Raw genomic sequence first — 17,393 nt, forward strand, 5'->3', positions numbered from 1 at the left:
AGAAGGCCCTCGGAGCTGGACCTCAGTGTCCGGGCAGAATGATGGGGGTGGAGACGCTACTTCAGGTATACTTGGCCAAAGCCTATTTCATCACAGATATGAATGGGCCGAGAAAGTGATAGGCAGCTGTCAGTCAGGCTAAAGGTTGTATCCAAGTATAATCGGGGTTGCCGACCTTTGTGGACCAGGTGTCACATTTTGAATTTTGAAAGTGTGCTGGTGGTATCAGTCACAATATGGATGCCAGGGGAGTTATGGCATAACACAAAATTAGAGTTACATTCTGGGCCTAAGTGAAATTGTGTAAAGTGTGGAGCACCCCACTTTAATAGGGAGGGCACACAGGGAGGAGAGAGAGAGAGAGAGAGAGAGAGAGAGAGAGAGAGAGAGAGAGAGAAGGACTCGTGTGTGCTGCAGTGACCCTGAGCAAGGGAAGTCCAATCAATTTATTTATTTAATTCGCAACGACCCTTGTAAATGCAATCGCACACAAGTGGAATGTACATAAGGGGGCTGCCAGTACAATCGTCGTGAAGCTTTCCCCCACGGTTGTGTTTCCTTATGAGAAAATGCTTAACCTGTTGAATTTCTGTCTGGAAAATAAGTAAGAAGCAGGAAAAGCGTTTTGACAAGGCAGGGATGGTGGAAAACAACAGGCAGAAGCAACAGGCAATGCTCATTTCACAGATATTGTGCAGATAATTTGCACAGGGGTGCTGGGTTGGTGACCCCTTAACTAAGTCCTACACAGAGTAGACCCACTGGAATTAATGGACCTAACTTAGTCGTGCCCTTTAACTTCAGTGGATCTGTTCTTGCGTTGGACTAACATCGGATACAACACTATATTGCTACTGTCTGAAGATCGGAAATAGCCAATTTAATTTCCTACCTCTGGCCCCAGAGACACTGGCCCCCTACCTTGCCTACGGAGTGCTTATCCTGTGTCATAAGCAAGCAAGCCTCCATCTGATAGGTCAGGTCATTTTGGGGCCTCGTGGCCCCTTTAAGAAAGAGTTGCATGCTCACAGAGGCAAAAGCAGACACTTGAGCTGGCCGATCAATATCGCAAGAGTCCCCTTTCTGTGGGCAAGGACAGAAGAGGTGACTCGATGAGATCCTCGCTGGGAACCCAGACAGAGTTCAAGGCTAAACTTTCCTCTAAATTTAAAACAATCTTTCTGCTGCTGCAGATCTCCTGTAGTATATTGTGTCCCCGTATAGCATATAAAGTGTGTCTTTTGGTTGCCTGGGGACCTTGGGCAAGGGAAAGGGGTTAATTAAGAACATAGGGATATAGACTCATATAGGGAAGCTTTTAATGTTTAATAGACTATTGTATTTTAATATTCTGTTGGAAGCCGCCCAGAGTGGCTGGGGAAACCTAGCCAGATGGGCGGGGTATAAATAATAAATTATTATTATTATTATTATTATTATTATTATTATTATTATTATTATTATTATATTATTATTATTATTATTATTATTAATTTGAATTAACTTTATAATGAATGATTTTAGAGTGTTGTGTTGTGTTGTACTGTTTTATTATTGTTAGCCGCCCTGAGCCCGGCTTCGGCTGGGGAGGGCGGAATATAAATAAAAAATTTTATTATTATTATTATTTATTAGAATTGTCGAGTTGGAAGCTGTTGGATCATCCATTCCAACCCCCTGCAATACAGGAATATGCAGCTGTCCCTTACGGGGATTGAACCTGCAGGTTCTAACCAATGGTTTTGGTTTTATAACAAAACATTAAACATAAAAAACCCTCCCTATACAGGCCTGCCTTAAGATGTCTTCTTAAGGCTGCACAGTTACTTACCTCCTTGGCTCAAGGGTCGCATAACTCCATACCCTCCAACATTTCTCCAATGAAAATAGGGACGTCCTAAGGAAAAGTGGGGCATAGCTGTTACAAGAATCATATAGTACACAGTTATTTTGGGCTCCGCCGAGCCTCGGACTTCCCTTCACTTCATTGGTAAGTATCAGATAATTTCTAAAGTTACGTGTTTTATATCCTTTACATATTTGCCAAACACTGTTAGAGTTGTTCCAACCCTGCCAGAGTCATCGAAGTTCTATACTTATCTCTTATATACGTCAGATATTTGTTCCAATTTTCATGAAACTTCTGATCATCCTGGTCTCTTAGTCTTCCTGTTATTCTAGCTAGTTCAGCATAATTTATCATCTTGATTTGCCAGTCATTTATAGTAGGCATTAATTCCATTTTCCAGCTTTGGGCTAACATAGTTCTAGCGGCCGTTGTGGCATATAGAAACAGATTTTTGTCCTCTTTTTTTATTTCCTTGCCAACTATTCCTAGCAGGAAAGCTTCAGGCTTTTGGGGAAAAGTATACTTAATTCTTTTTTTAAGTTCGTTGTAAATCAGTTCCCAAAAGCCTTTTACTTTTGGGTATGTCCACCACATATCCCTGGTGTGCATATAGATATGCCACCCTCTCTGATGGATCATGCATTCTGTATTTTGCGCCTTCCTTCTGAGTTCTTAAAGCCCCCTGTTCCATCTTGTGGACTTTCAGAAACTTCTCGTTTCCTGCTGGTATGATCCCCTCTGGTGGCCATAATTGGCAAGTGCATGCCGTACCCCTGCTGGACCCATCGGATTTACTGCATTTGCTGCTGAGATGAAGACTACTGAACCTTGAATATTGCTCAAGTGTTTAAGAGCCACTATCATCAGCAAAACAACCTAGTTAAATAACTCGCTGGCAATAAGCCATAATTGCTGTGCCTTTGCTATTAGGTGTTGTTAATGTTTGAGTAAGTAAAGGCTGTAAAATATGACCTTACAAGGGAGGACATGCAGTAATTGCAGATAACAGGGAAGCAGTGGCAGGGTGGATATGCCAGGTCGTAGATGCCAACTTCCTGGGGCCCTGGGTGCCCGAGCACCCACAAATTTCAGTGCCAGGGCCATGCACGCTGCATGCGACCCATGGCCCCGGGCATCCACGGTTGTGTACCAGGCCTCCACCCACCACAAATTATGTGCACAAATTGATGTTTGCTGATGTGTACATATAAATGTGCTGTACATGCATAAATATGCGTGCCTTGTTAGCGGCGCCAGATTTATGTATAAGATAAACAAGCTATAGCTTAGGGTCCCACTCTCTTGGGGGCCCACCAAAAATGTAAAGGAAAAAACTGGATGTTTAAAAATAAAAAACAAATAAAATTCAAACCTACATACAGCAACAGTGTTTTGTGTTGTGTAGGCTCCTATGATGTAAGTAATGGGCCCCGCCTGCTAGCCTGCTCCCTGAAATACCACTGGTTTGCTCATTTCTATATATAGGGTGCCTACATTCTGCATGGACTGGTTGCATGGCAACATGTACAAATGGATTTAGATACCTATTAGGTCCATAAATAACCATACAGCATATATTCAACACAAAAAACAGCGACAATTTGTTGTTGACAAAGGACAGCTGGACATATAAAGGGCCCCATTAGCTTCAGTAGCTTAGGGCCTCATCAAACCTAAATCTGGCTCGGCTTGTTGGCAAAGGGGAGTCAGTCCCTTTACCCCAGGGATAGGCAACCTAAGGCCTGTGGGCCGGATGCGGCCCAATCACCTCCTCAATCCAGCCCACGGACGGTCCGGGAATCAGCATGTTTTTACATGAGTAGAATGTGTCCTTTTATTTAAAATACATATCTGGGTTATTTGTGGGGCATAGGAATTCATACTTTTCTTTTTTTCAAAATACAGTGGTACCTTGGGTTAAAGACGCTTCAGGTTACAGACTCTGCTAACCCAGAAATAGTACCTCGGGTTAAGAACTTTGCTTCAGAATGAGAACAGAAATCGTGCAGTGGCAGTGGAAGGCCCCATTAGCTAAAGTGGCGCTTCAGGTTAAGAACAGTTTCAGCTTAAGAGCGGACCTCCAGAACGAAATAAGTTCCTAACCTGAGGTACCACTGTATAGTCCGGCCCACCACATGCTCTGAGGGACGTTGGACCAGCCCACAGCTGAAAAAGCTTGCTGACCCCTGCTTTACCCTCTCTCAGACCCTCCAAATGTCCCCATTTTCCAGAGACCATCCCAGATTTGCAAGAGCTGTCCCAGGTTCTGATTTGATCCCAGAATGCTCCTATGAGGCATAGCTACAGCGCTCAGGGATTTCCAGTTTAGAAAGAAGGTGATTATGAGAGGGGATCATGATTGCTTCACAGCGTGGAGGAAGTGGACAGAGACTTTTTTTTATTCTCCTCTCTCACAAGCACTGAACTGCAGGGTTATCCAGTAACGCCAACACCAGACAACAGGAGCACCTTCACACAGAATGTGATGAATGTACGGAAATTGCTGACACAAGAGGTAATGGTGGACAGGGCCAGCCCAAGACTTCTAGCTGCCTGAGGCAAAGGACAAGTTTGTGCCCGCCTCAGTTCCACATATAAATGTTGGCTGGACTGGCAGAATAATCTTACTTCAATGTTGTTGTTTAGTGGTTTAGTCGTGTCCGACTCTTCGTGACCCCATGGACCAGAGCACGCCAGGCACTCCTGTCTTCCACTGCCTCCCACGGTTTGGTCAAACTCATGCTGGTAGCTTCGAGAACACTGTCCAACCATCTCGTCCTCTGTCATCCCCTTCTCCTTGTGCCCTCCATCTTTCCCAACATCAGGGTCTTTTCCAGGGAGTCTTCTCTTCTCATGAGGTGGCCAAAGTATTGGAGCCTCAGCTTCACAATCTGTCCTTCCAGTGAGCATTCAGGGCTGATTTCCTTCAGAATAGAGAGGTTTGATCTTGCAGTCCATGGGACTCTCAAGAGTCTCCTCCAGCACCATAATTCAAAAGCATCAATTCTTCAGCGGTCAGCCTTCTTTATGGTCCAGCTCTCACTTCTATACATCACTACTAGGAAGACCATAGCTTTAACTATACGGACCTTTGTTGGTAAGGTGATGTCTCTGCTTTTTAAGATGCTGTCTAGGTTTGCCATCGCTTTTCTCCCAAGGAGCAGGCGTCTTTTAATTTTGTGACTGCTGTCACCATTTGCAGTGATCATGGAGCCCAAGAAAGTAAAATCTCTCACTGCCTCCATTTCTTTCCCTTCTATTTGCCAGGAGGTGATGGGCCCAGTGGCCATGATCTTCGTTTTTTTGATGTTGAGCTTCAGACCATATTTTGTGCTCTCCTCTTTCACCCTCATTAAAAGGTTCTTTAATTCCTCCTCACTTTCTGCCATCAAGGTTGTGTCATCTGCAGATCTGAGGTTGTTGATATTTCTTCCGGCAATCTTAATTCCGGCTTGGGATTCATCCAGCCCAGCCTTTTGCATTATGAATTCTGCATATAAGTTAAATAAACAGGGAGACAATATACAGCCTTGTCGTACACCTTTCCCAATTTTGAACCAATCAGTTGTTCCATATCCAGTTCTAACTGTAGCTTCTTGTCCCACATAGAGATTTCTTAGGAGACAGATGAGGTGATCAGGCACTCCCATTTCTTTAAGAACTTGCCACAGTTTGCTTTGGTCAACACAGTCAAAGGCTTTTGCATAGTCAATGAAGCAGAAGTAGATGTTTTTCTGGAACTCTCTAGCTTTCTCCATAATCCAGCACATGTTTGCAATTTGGTCTCTGGTTCCTCTGCTTCAATATAGGCCACTTCAACTCTGCCACAGTGGGCAAGTGGGGACTCAGGGAAAACAGCTGAGGAGAAGCCCCCGGTGCCCTGCCCAACCCAGCATTTATCACCCAAGGTGGTCACCTCACTCTGCCTAATGATAAGGCTGGCCCTGATGATGAACACCAGCTTAGATGCCTTTGAAAGGGTTAAATGTGTTCCTGGAAAATACGTCTATCAATGGCTGTTAGCCACAATGCCTGTAATTAGGAATGGGGGGGACGAGCTATGGTCCTCTAGATTTTTCTGGATTACAACTTGTGCCATCTTCAAGACATCAGACGCACCATCATGATGAGTGAATGGGAAACTCTTTGGAAAGCTAACCTAAACTTTACAGCATGTTACACCATCAAAGAAAACATGGTGAAAATGCAGTTTAGATGGTACCTCACACCATCAAAACTCTCCAAGATGTATAAAAATATTTCAGACAAATGTTGGCGGTGTGGAGAAACAAAAGGAGATATGTACCATATGTGGTGGACATGCCGAAAAATTAAAGAGTTCTGGAACCTCATTTATGATGAGATGAAAAAGATCTTTACATTACCATTCTCAAAGAAGCCAGAAGCATTTCTGCTTGGAATTCTAGACAGTGATATTCCAAAAAATAGAAATCTTTGTATATGCGACAGCTGCTTCCCGGTTATTAATTGCATCAGATTGGAAAGGGGGGAAAGTACCAGCAGTAAGGGAATGGCAGAATAAGTTACTAGACTATGCAGAAATGGCTCAATTGACAAATAGATTAAGGGGAAATGCAAAACAATCATTCACTAAAAATGGGATATGTTCGAGAAATACCTACAAAAATATAATAACGACATAACATCTATGGCAGCATTTGAATGACCCTTGTGTAAATCAGACATTAATAAAGAAGGAAGAACGGTACGATATGTTATAAGAAAGTATTAGAAAATATATTAAGAGTTAGGTATTAAGTATAAGTACATTCAACGCTGTAAATGTAAAGTACATCGGGAAATGGTGGGAAGTCTCTTTTGACATAGTTTATTTTATTTTATTCTACTTTAGTTTATTTTTGTTTAGTTAGAAAGTACAAGAAAAGAGTCCATATAACTACAAGTTAAAATCAATATTTAACGGTATAATTATTTAAGGTTCTTATTTATTTATTTATTTATTTATTTATTTATACCCCGCCCATCTGGCTGGGCTTCCCCAGCCACTCTGGGCAGCTTCCAACAAAATATTAAAATACAGTAATGCATCAAACATTAAAAGCTTCCCTAAGCAGGGCTGCCTTCAGATGTCTTCTATGATGATGATGATAATTATGATAATTATTACCTTTTCCTTGTACGTGTATTTAAGATAGTGTATGATATCCATGGATTTCAATTAATAAATAGTTCAATTAATAATAATAATAAAATGAAGAAGAAAAATACTAGCGCCATCTTTGAACATTGGCCATGCTGGTCTGATGGGAGTTAGACTTCAACACAGCGGCGTAGCGTGGGTTGTCAGCACCCGGGGCAAGGCAAGTAATTTGCGCCCCCTAACTCGGGGCAAGGAAAGTAATTTGCGCCCCCTAACCCGGGGCAAGGCAAGTAATTTGTGCCCCCTAACTCGGGGCAAGGCAAGTAATTTGCGCCCCTAACCCCTAACCTGCCGCCGCTGCCAGCTTCTTCTTGCTGCTGCCTGGGCTGGGGTATTTACGGTAAGGTAGCCACGGCGGCGGCGGGAGGTCCGTGTCAGGTGATCTGAGGCGAGTTGCCGCTGGCGCTGCCACCCAAACGACGCTGCTTGCCCGGAGGAGGAGGAGGAGGGCAGAGAGGCGAGGAAAATGCAACATGGCCCAGCAGCTGCAGCAGCAGCAGCGGCGGCGGCGGGGGGCTGCCTGGCGCTCCCTCCGCGGCCGTGACGCGCGGGGACCACGGCGAGCGCTGAGAGCCGCTGCCCAGACGCGCGCACAGCTCGTCGGTTCCGCGAGACATGGGGCTCTGCTACAGCCTGCGCCCGAGGCTCTTTGGCGACTCCGGAGGCGGCGAGCGCGCCCCCCCAGATGTTGCGCCCGGTGCGGCCAGCCCCCCCGCACCCCCCACGCTACGCCACTGCTTCAACAAGAGCAGGAGCGGCACAGGTTCCCCAATCTGTATGAGCTCTCCAGGTTCAGAGGTGGTACATCAGCAAATGCCTGTTGCTGAGGAGCAAAAGTTGCAGAGGGCTGCTGTCCTCAAGTCTCACTTGTTGGCTTCCTAGAGCTCACTATTTGGCCACTGTGCTGGACTAGGCAGGTCTTTCGGCTGTTCCAACAGGGCTCTTGTCTTACTTGGTAAAGGGCAGATTGCAATTCATAACCTTGCCCCAAAATGGAAAGAAGCAGAAGTCCCAGTAGAGGAAGAACGGATACAAAAACTTATGGAATATGCAGAAATGGCGAAACTTACCAAAAGAATAAGAAATCAAGATAACAGAATTTTTCTAAAAGAATAGAAATGGTTTATTGGATATTTACAGATAAATTGTAAACAGATAAAAACATTAGCAGGATTATTGTAATAACCTGCAGTTTATAAGACTATATATTTACAGTAGATAATTAAATGAGCAAGTTAAATGAATTTGGATATGCAGAAGATGTTAAAAAAGAAATTTAAGGAATCGCAGAAAGAGGGGGAAGGAAGTCAAATTTTGAAATGTTAAATGGATTGTAAAATCAGTGAAATGTATAAATTTGAAATGTATAAATACAAAATTTGGAAAAAAGAAGATTGCAATTCATACCCCACCCCAATAGGCTCTCGACTTTGTTGTCTACAATGGAAATAAAATTCTTGCACCAACTGAATCTTTGGCAAAATTTCACAACAGGAATAGGACTTTCTGGACATTTTCAAATTTCAAATTTCACTTTTGACATTTAACTTACACCAGCTCAGGTTTCCATTGTTGGTTCTCCTTCCTGGGTCAGTAGTTGGTTCTACAAGAACCCTTGGTCTTTCTAAGGGGAAAAAATGAAGACTTCCCCAAGCCCACCTTCCCCATTCCTAACCTCCCCAGATCCCTAGATATTGCCCACTCCATCCCTTTTGTATGTGGGAAGATCTCTGACTCCACTTATTCTTTGGTGGCATAAACTACTGTACATATGCATTCACTAGTCACTAGGTGGCATCATCACCCTGCAAAAAGCTAGCACTACTAAGGAAAGGAGCACTATGCTTTTTGTTGAAGAAGGAAAAGTTAAGTCCCGGCTGGACAGCAGTGCCTTATGGGACCCCGTCAACACCCAGGAGAAGGAAAATGTCCTCAAAGCAAGGAGCAACCTTAAGTGTTCGTTAGATTTGTAGCCCACCTTTCAGAAGGGTTGTTGAAATTAGCGGACTTAGCTGAGATGGCGAGATTGACCTGCTTAATCAGAGAAAAGTCCTTGTTGACATTTACTAAAGACTGGAAAACTCTCCTGGACTCTTTTCATGAAAATGAAATAGTGACATTTGAATTTGAGGATTGAAGACAATCTTTGTTTATAGAAAGTGGCGTTGTTGAGTGTTGTATTTAAGTGGATGGAGTGAATATTGTAGACAGACAAAGAATCGGAAGTTCTTTAGTTTCTGAACTTTATTTTTCTTTCTCTCTCTTTTAATCCCTTTTCTATTTCTTTTTCTCAATCTTTCTCTCCCCCCCCCTTCTCTCTATGTTTTTATCTTAGATTAATGTTTTAGTTTGGACAAGATATATGATATTAAGCTTCATGTTCCTTTTTATAAACTCTAATAAAATCATATATATATGATTTGTATCCCACTTTTCCACCACATTGTGACCAAGGCGGGTCAGCGCTGTCACAATAATCTACCAGAGTTCTTTGAGAGTGACAACAATCATATTAATACAGATGATCTGGTTGATAAAGTGTACTTGGACTATCAAAAGCCTGTTGACAGCGCACCTCGCCAAAGACTCCTGAGTAAGCTTAGCAGTCGTGGAATCAGAAGAGAGGTCCTCTTGTGGATTGGTTAAGTCGCAGGAAGTAGGGATAATTGGACAGTTCTCCCAACGGAGGGGCCTAGAGTCCCACAAGGATCACTATTAGGACCTGTGCTTTTTAACTTGTTCATAAATGACCTTGACTCAGGGGTGAGCATCGAGGTGGTCGAGAGGGTTGATGGTTCAGTGTTGTTGAAACAAGAAGAGATTGTGAAGAGCTCCAAAAGAGTTGTCCTCAACTGGTAGATAAACTGGTAGATAAACATGCCTTTCTGAGCCCCTTGATTTCCAGTTGCAGTGAATAGAAAACAAACCCTGCGTCGTCTAAATTAAGTGTATGATCCTCTTAATACTCCCTGATCATGTAAGGGACCCCTGACCGTTAGGTCCAGTCGCGGACGACTCTGGGGTTGCGGCACTCATCTCGATTTACCAGCCAAGAGATCCGGCGTACAGCTTCCGGGTCATGTGGCCAGCATGACTAAGTCGCTTCTGGCAAACCAAACCAGTGCATGGAAACCGCCGTTTACCTTCCCGCCGGAGCGGTACCTATTTATCTACTTGCACTTTGACGTGCTTTCGAACTGCTAGGTTGGCAGGAGCAGGGACCGAGCAACGGGAGCTCACCCCGTCGTGGGGATTTGAACCGCCGACCTTCTGATTGGCAAGTCCTAGGCTCTGTGGTTTAACCCACAGCGCCACCCGTGTCCCCCCTGATCATGTAACTATGTGTAAATAGTACTCCTGCCAATATCTGGGATCCCTGCCACAAATACAAGGGAGCTCACCTTCCAGGCTGCACCTGCTGCGCTGTGCCTGCCCCAGCTTGTGGGTGCACATAGAGGGGGGGGGAGCCAGTGCAGTAGTTGTAGAGACTGACCAGCGCATGGCATGCTATTGAGAGGGGGGCCAGGAGTGGATGTTGTCGCAGGGGTGGGGAGGTGGTTGCTGCAGACAGCTGCAGCCAAATAGTTTAAGGGCATTTGTTGCTAGCTGAGAAGAAGCTCTTCAGTCAATTGAGCTGACGGCAGGGTGGCAGGGCTGCACTTGGACTTAGCTTGCTGACTCTCAGGCGCCATTTCCTCCCAAATCACATACATGCTCTCTCTCTGACTGTCTCCGTCTCTCTCTGCCTCTCTCTCCCTCTGCATTGTTCCCTCCTCCAGCACCCTAATATCTGTGTCTTTTCCCTCCTTGTCAACACTTCCCATCCCAAGCTCCCGCCTCTCTCTCTTGTCTCTCTGTCTCTCTCTCTCTCCTTTGCTATTGCATCTCCCTGGATCTCCCCTCCTTGCCGCTCTCTCCCCCTGCCTCTGGCATGCTCTAGATGGCTCTTCCGATGCCTGAGCCAAACAGCTCCCCCCTAGGCACAGCCGCCTCTTTTGGAACCCGTAGATGCTGCGAGCTGCTCCTGCCCAAGGAAGCTGCAGGCAGACGCGTGCTCCACATCTCCCAGCTTGGCCTCCCTCTGACAGTCGAAGTTGAGCGAGAGATCATTAGGAAAGAAGCAGGGAGATGAGGTGATGTGGCGAGGAGTGCGGACGGGAGACAAGCTCCAGGGAGCTCCTCTTCAACCCTCTTCTTGGCGACATGGAAGGCAGCTGGTCTGGTTGTGCCACCCACCCGCCTCTCTTCTATCTCCTGGAGCAAACGAAGTTCCACGGGCTCCGCCATGTCCTCTCGGGACACCGATCGTGCCCTCGCCGGGCCTTCTGGCTCCTGGCGTTCCTGGGCTCTGTGGCCTTGCTGGCCACCTGGTCCTCCAACCGCATCCGCTACCTGCTCTCTTGGCCTGTCCACACCAAGGTCCACCTCCTCTACGCCCGCCAGCTCACCTTTCCGGCTGTGACTCTCTGCAACAACAACTTGCTCCTCCTGCGCCGCATGAGCCGGGCAGACCTCCACCTGAGCGGCTACTGGCTGGGGCTCCTCAACAAGGACCTGCAGCCCGTGCCGGCCGTGGGGGCCGTGATGCGGGACCCCCGGTGGCTCTGGCTGGGGAGCCTGCTCAACTTCTCCCACTACCTGCCACCTTTGCCGCCGCAGGAGCAGTCCACGCAGCGCTTGCTCGACAGGCTGGGCCACCAGCTGGAGGAAATGCTCCTCTCCTGCCGCTTCCAGGGCGAGCGCTGCGGCCCCCACAACTTCACAACTGTGAGTCAGGGCAGGGGAAGGGGGGTCTTGGGGAGGCCAGCTGCCCCAACGGAGCAGGGGGTGAGGAAGGGCAGAGTGTTATAGGTGGGATGGGCCTTAGAGATGCGTTGTGTACCGTGCAATTGCAGAACGGCTGTTTCAACATGGTAAAGGGCCCTCAAATTTTGCCATGTCCCCAGAAGGTGTGAGTATCTCTTTGGCAGCCCGGAATGAAAGCTCAGTGCCAAATGCATTAGGAATTGTTGAGGAATAAAAGGTTTGCTTCTTTGCAGAGCTGTGGCAGTCTTTTCATGCTAACGTTGTGTGTGTGTGTGTGTGTGTGTGTGTGTGTAACAATAAGTTAAGACAGTATTGTGCCCGTACATGGTCTGCAAACATATAACTTGGCAATGTGTGGTGCACCATTTACTGTTTTGGGAATTTCAGCAAGTTTCTGGCTCTTTTGAATGTTAATAGCATGCAACCAGAAGTGGGGGCTCAGTGGGCCTTTGTGGTTAGAACAGGAGGATATATTTCACATCTCCCAACCCTACCTTTCCTCCCAAGAATTCCACATTATTTCAAAGCTCGAAACCTGAAAGCAGAACATAGTCTGCAAAAATAACCACAAGTATGAATATTTGTTGAATTCCATAAGTTAATCTTGTTTGCAAACTGGAGCAGAGTTAGTCCAACTCTAGACTAAGGAGATGGCTGTCTAACTACTTAATGGGACGAGAGAAAGCGAAGGAAAGGGAGCAGAGTATAGGTAAAGTAACCAGGATGTGACCCAGAGATTTGCCCTGTGTACTTCTGAGTCTGCTGCCGAAATCAGGCGAGGCAGCCATGACTCCTCCCAACTGTTTTCTTCCTCTCCTTTTATTGGCTCCTCACACCTGCCAGGTGAGCTGCATACCTAGGGTGCGGATCCTGCTCACTACAGGGGAGGGGATGGACGGAAAGGAAGGGGGCAGGTGTCAGAAGCTGCATTTTCTAATTCAAGGCACAAGAAGAATTTCTGGATTATAACCTGCCACCACTGAGTATGGGATGATATGATGAATAGTTGGAAGATTAGTATTGTAGCAAGTGTGTTGATAGAGGACTATCAGAAATGCTACACCCACAGACCTTAAATGATGAGTTGCAGGTTGCAGCCTGCGGGTACTGAAAACAAGTATGGCTGCTCAGCCAGAATTCAGAAATAAAAGTTCTCAGTGTCCCTGGCATCTGTTCTGCTGTTAAGGGGCCAAGGGTGTTCTGAAACAAGAGGCACCCTTTATAATGTTCTTGGACAATTTAGGAATGTGGGTCACTCCCTTAAGGGGCACCAGGCAAATCTAAAACGATGGTAACCGAGAAGCAGCATTTGAAAATCAACAGCATCCCATCGATAGGTCCAGTTTAATACCCATGTTAAGAACGGCTGAACTAGTTCTGCCTTGCTGTCCAGGGTTTCAGCACAGAACGTTTCATGGCCTTCATCAAGGAGATTTAGAGATTGGCACTGGCAAGTGTGGCGGGGGGCATGACTCTTGAGGTCTGCTGCAGATGTAATGTTAAATCATGGTTTCACATTGCAGAAGCTAACCTATGTGAGCTTTGGCCTCTCATAATCCTCTTCCGACCCATGTGCTTCTTCTTCATAATCACTCGCCTGATTGTGCCAGGTGAATGATAGGTGGGCATGTTAGGATATAGTTCCGTTCCACCTTAAAAGCAACAGGCATGGCTGTTGTGTGTCACGTGCTTGTTTACTTCCAGCACAAGTCTGCTGGGAACTTCCGTTTGTATATTGCTTTTGCCATCTTGCTGTGTGCTTGGACAAGAAGGGAAGCAGACATGTTTTTTCCTTTGTTCCTGAACTCTGCTGAATAAACGCCTATAAATAATGTTTACACATGTCTCTGTCTGCCACTTCCATTGTGAGAAGTTATTCACTCTGCTGACTAGAGCGTGCCAAGTCTTTAAAGGTATCTGAGGCTTGTGTCACTGTTTGATGCTGTTCCAAGAACTGGAGATCGCCTGGCTGCTGGCCAGTGGCTGGAGCCAGCTGGGGGCCTGTCAAATGCCCCCATTTCCCTAGATGCATCCCAACAGGGTGTTCCCGCCCACCTGTCAAAGTTGACCCTTGGGTGGGGAGGGAGTCTGTTTCTGCAGTATGTTTCCCCACAGGAAATGTACCCAAAGCAAAGCTGCACGCAGCAGGAAAGAACTCCCTGCTCCGCAGCGGATTAGCAGAGGGTTAAATCCTGCTCTTGGCTGGTGTCTGCTTTGCCAGTGTCTTCTTTCCTACAGGATTCTAAACTTTAGAACTAACTAACCAACTTTAAGACTAACAACGGTTCCCTGTGATTTCAGAATACAGGGAACCATGGCTTGCTGCGACCAGGCTAGCCAACAAGTCAGGACATCTGGCTAATTTGATCCTTGCTTACCACAGTTCAAATGACACAGGGAACTGTGGTTATTTCTAAAGTGAAAGCAGAATACTTCAGCCTTCTTCTTGCGTATGCAAAGGAGGAGAAAAGAGAAGGAGTGCATGTCAGAGGCTTGCCTCAGCTCGTTCCTAAAACAGGAAACTATGGTTTAGCAGTATGTCTAAACTAGGCCTGAATCTTGTGGTAGACGGAAGCCATGAAACAAGAGGAGAGATGTGGAATTTCCACCAAAGGGAATCTGTGTGACATGGTCCCATTCCACCCTCCCCTGTATGATTTGCCGGTCTATGAGTGTATTTGCAATCATGACTCATCATAGATTGTTCATCTGAGTGTTTGTATTGTTTGGGTTTTAAAAATAAATGTATGAGTGTATTTATTTTCACTCCGAACGATGGTCTAAATATACCGTACTGTTTTAGCCACCCCCTTTCTCTTCTCAAATCCCTTCTGCATGAAACGAAGTGCCATGCTCTCTAATAAAAAGCAAACCTGGAATCTGCCCCAGGCTGCTGTCTTTTACACTCGCTTCCTTGGCCGCACACCCCAGTTCACTCAGTGTGACCTTGTTATGAATGAACATGAATGTAATCTGGCTGCACATCTTGCCATGGGAGCTTTGTGTTCACTCATGTTTAGCTGTGACCTGCAAGAGGCACGACACGTTCACCAGTAACTTGGAGGCAGGCTGCCTCTCTCCCGCAGAGCTGTTTCTGGTACTTGTGTGGGAAGATCTTTAAGCCTCTTCTTGATCTGCTAACATACTTCTGTTTCCAACCACGAGGTGGGCTTGTTCGCAGTAACAGATGGCAGGAACCCCAATTCCCATCCCTGATGGTTAAGACAGAGGCAGAGCTAGGTGCTCCGGCCCTCGGGGTGGCATGCACCCGGGAGGCAGGGCGAGTGGCCCCCCAGGGTGCCGTGCATGGTGAGAGCCGGCCCAGGGGGCAGCATGGCAATGTCACCCCCCCTCAGGGATGGCCTGGGGGTGCTGTGTGCGACGAGCAGTGTCCCACAGGGTGTGCAGTGAGTGGCATCCCACAGAGGGTGCCATGCACAGTGAGCGGCAGCCATGGGGGTGTCATGAGCAGCGGCCCAGGGGGGCACAGCAATGTCACACACCCCCTTAGGGCTGGCCCGGGGGTGCATGTGCGATGAGCGGCGTCCCACAGAGGGTGCCGCGCATGGTGAGCGGCAGTCTTGGGGGGTGCCGCAAGCAGCGAGCGGCAGCCCAGGGAGGGCACGGCAATGTCACACACCCCCTCAGGGATGGCTTCCAGGGCAGACCGCACCCACCTTCCTCCGCCACTGGGTTAAGAGTCACTGCATGATTTGAATTTGTGAGGTTTGTTCATATGTATGTGTCCAACACATTTTCTTGCTCCTATGCTGACCCTGGCATGTGTATGTGTGTATCCAGAATACTGCAGGGCTGGAGGACAAAGAATCATAGAATTGGAAGGGATCCTGAGGATCATCTAGCCCAACAACCTGCAGTGAAGGAATATGCAGCTGTCCCTTACAGGGATCGAACCTGCAACCTGGTCATTATCATCACTGCACTCTAACCAACTGAGCTATCCAGCATCATTAGTCTGATTCTGATTCTAGGTTTGCCAGTAGCTCTTGGAGACCATTTCAGTGTCCGCTAGAAAAGTGCCTTCAGATGTCTGCCATCCAGGAGTCCCAGCTTGGGTGCCCAGGGCCCTGGGTGCCATGCAGCCTGCATGGCCCTGGCACCAAAATTTGTGAGTGCCCAGCCAACTTCCTGGGGGATTTTTTGGGTGCTTGGGCACCTAGGGCACCAGAGAGTTGGCATCTATGCTGCCGTCCCATGCTTTCTGAGCTGTGCAGGAATGGTTGGGAAGTGTATTATTTCAGACCCTTCCCTTGCATTAAATAGAGACCCTGGCTCCTTAAATAAATACCGTATTTTTTGCTCTATAAGACTCACTTTTTCCCTCCTAAAAAGTAAGGGGAAATGTGTGTGCGTCTTATGGAGCGAATGCAGGCTGCACAGCTATCCCAGAAGCCAGAACAGCAAGAGGGATTGCTGCTTTCACTGCGCAGCGATCCCTCTTGCTGTTCTGGCTTCTGAGATTCAGAATATTTTTTTTCTTGTTTTCCTCATCCAAAAACTAGGTGCGTCTTGTGGTCTGGTGCGTCTTATAGAGCGAAAAATACGGTAAACGCTTCTAACTCCTACTTCTGCAAGATCCTTGTTTATATATTGATCGTATTCACACACACACACACACACCCCGACACACAATTTTCCTCCAGGCTAAACATGCCCAACTCCCTCTTGAAATGAACTGCATTCTCTTTGCAACTTAGGCAGCAGTCCTGAACGTCATGACTTGGACATATACTTTGTGCATTGTGTTGCACTGCAACAACTCAACCCTAAGTATGTTCCGATAGAAGTACGTCTCACTGAGTTCAGTGATTGCAGCTTTTGGATTATCTGGGGCTTAATTTATTGACATGCTCGGGACTGCACTGTTCAGCTTGAATATATCCTTGGCTACACCCTGCACTTGCTTCTTGAATTTGAATTTGAGTAAATCCAAAAGCCCATCCTGTGCATCTTTCTCCCGGTACCAGAATTTATTTGCCCCTCCCAACGCATTCTGAAAGCCTTGCTGCTGAGCTCCTGCTGGCTTTGTAGATTTTGCCAGACATTGCCATGCGCTTTCAAGTCTATCTTCACAGCGATAAGAGTTCTTAAAGTATATTGGAAGCTGAGACTGTTGAAATGCTCGACTAATTGGGCAGCTTTTCCACCCTTTTAGTCAAGAGGCCTGAAGCATCTAGGCAGGGAATCTGCACAAATTTACAAATGGCCATGGAAGCATCCTTGAAAACTGAAGGGTCTCTTCTCTTTCCCTTCCAGTGGTATTGCATGACACAGATGCCATGACTCTAATGATGCCCCCTTTTAAGTCTGGGTGATATATTGATATAGCATCCAAAACCAGTTCAAAGCCCGTATCAGTTTCATTATTTTTGTGGTGGCAATATATCGTGAATCATGATGTGCGTGTTTGTGTGCTATGCAAAAATCACAATATGGGGGAAACCGTGAAGCCAGCCAATGGTTCTCTGGATTCTTGCAACCAATCACAAGAGTAAGGTAAAGGTAAAGGGACCCCTGACCATTAGGTCCAGTCGT

General features: G+C 46.6%; 1 protein-coding gene across 4 annotated transcripts in view; it reads left to right on the top strand.

The window, feature by feature from the left end:
• Positions 1-17,393, top strand: part of ASIC1 (acid sensing ion channel subunit 1) — a 206,148-nt gene that overhangs the window by 164,190 nt on the left and 24,565 nt on the right. Inside the window, exon 1 of one of the 4 annotated variants that reach the window (XM_081849749.1) lies at positions 10,631-11,798. The exons of the other annotated variants lie outside the window; for them this stretch is intronic. Within the exon in view, the coding sequence (XP_081705875.1) occupies positions 11,235-11,798 (564 nt within the window). The 5' untranslated portion in view covers positions 10,631-11,234. Of the gene's footprint in view, positions 1-10,630; positions 11,799-17,393 lie in introns of those variants that run through there. 4 annotated transcript variants of the gene reach the window in all.

The sequence above is a fragment of the Podarcis erhardii genome (genome assembly GCF_964252035.2).
Source record: "Podarcis erhardii genome assembly, chromosome: 2".
NCBI classification, from domain to species: Eukaryota; Metazoa; Chordata; class Lepidosauria; order Squamata; family Lacertidae; genus Podarcis; species Podarcis erhardii.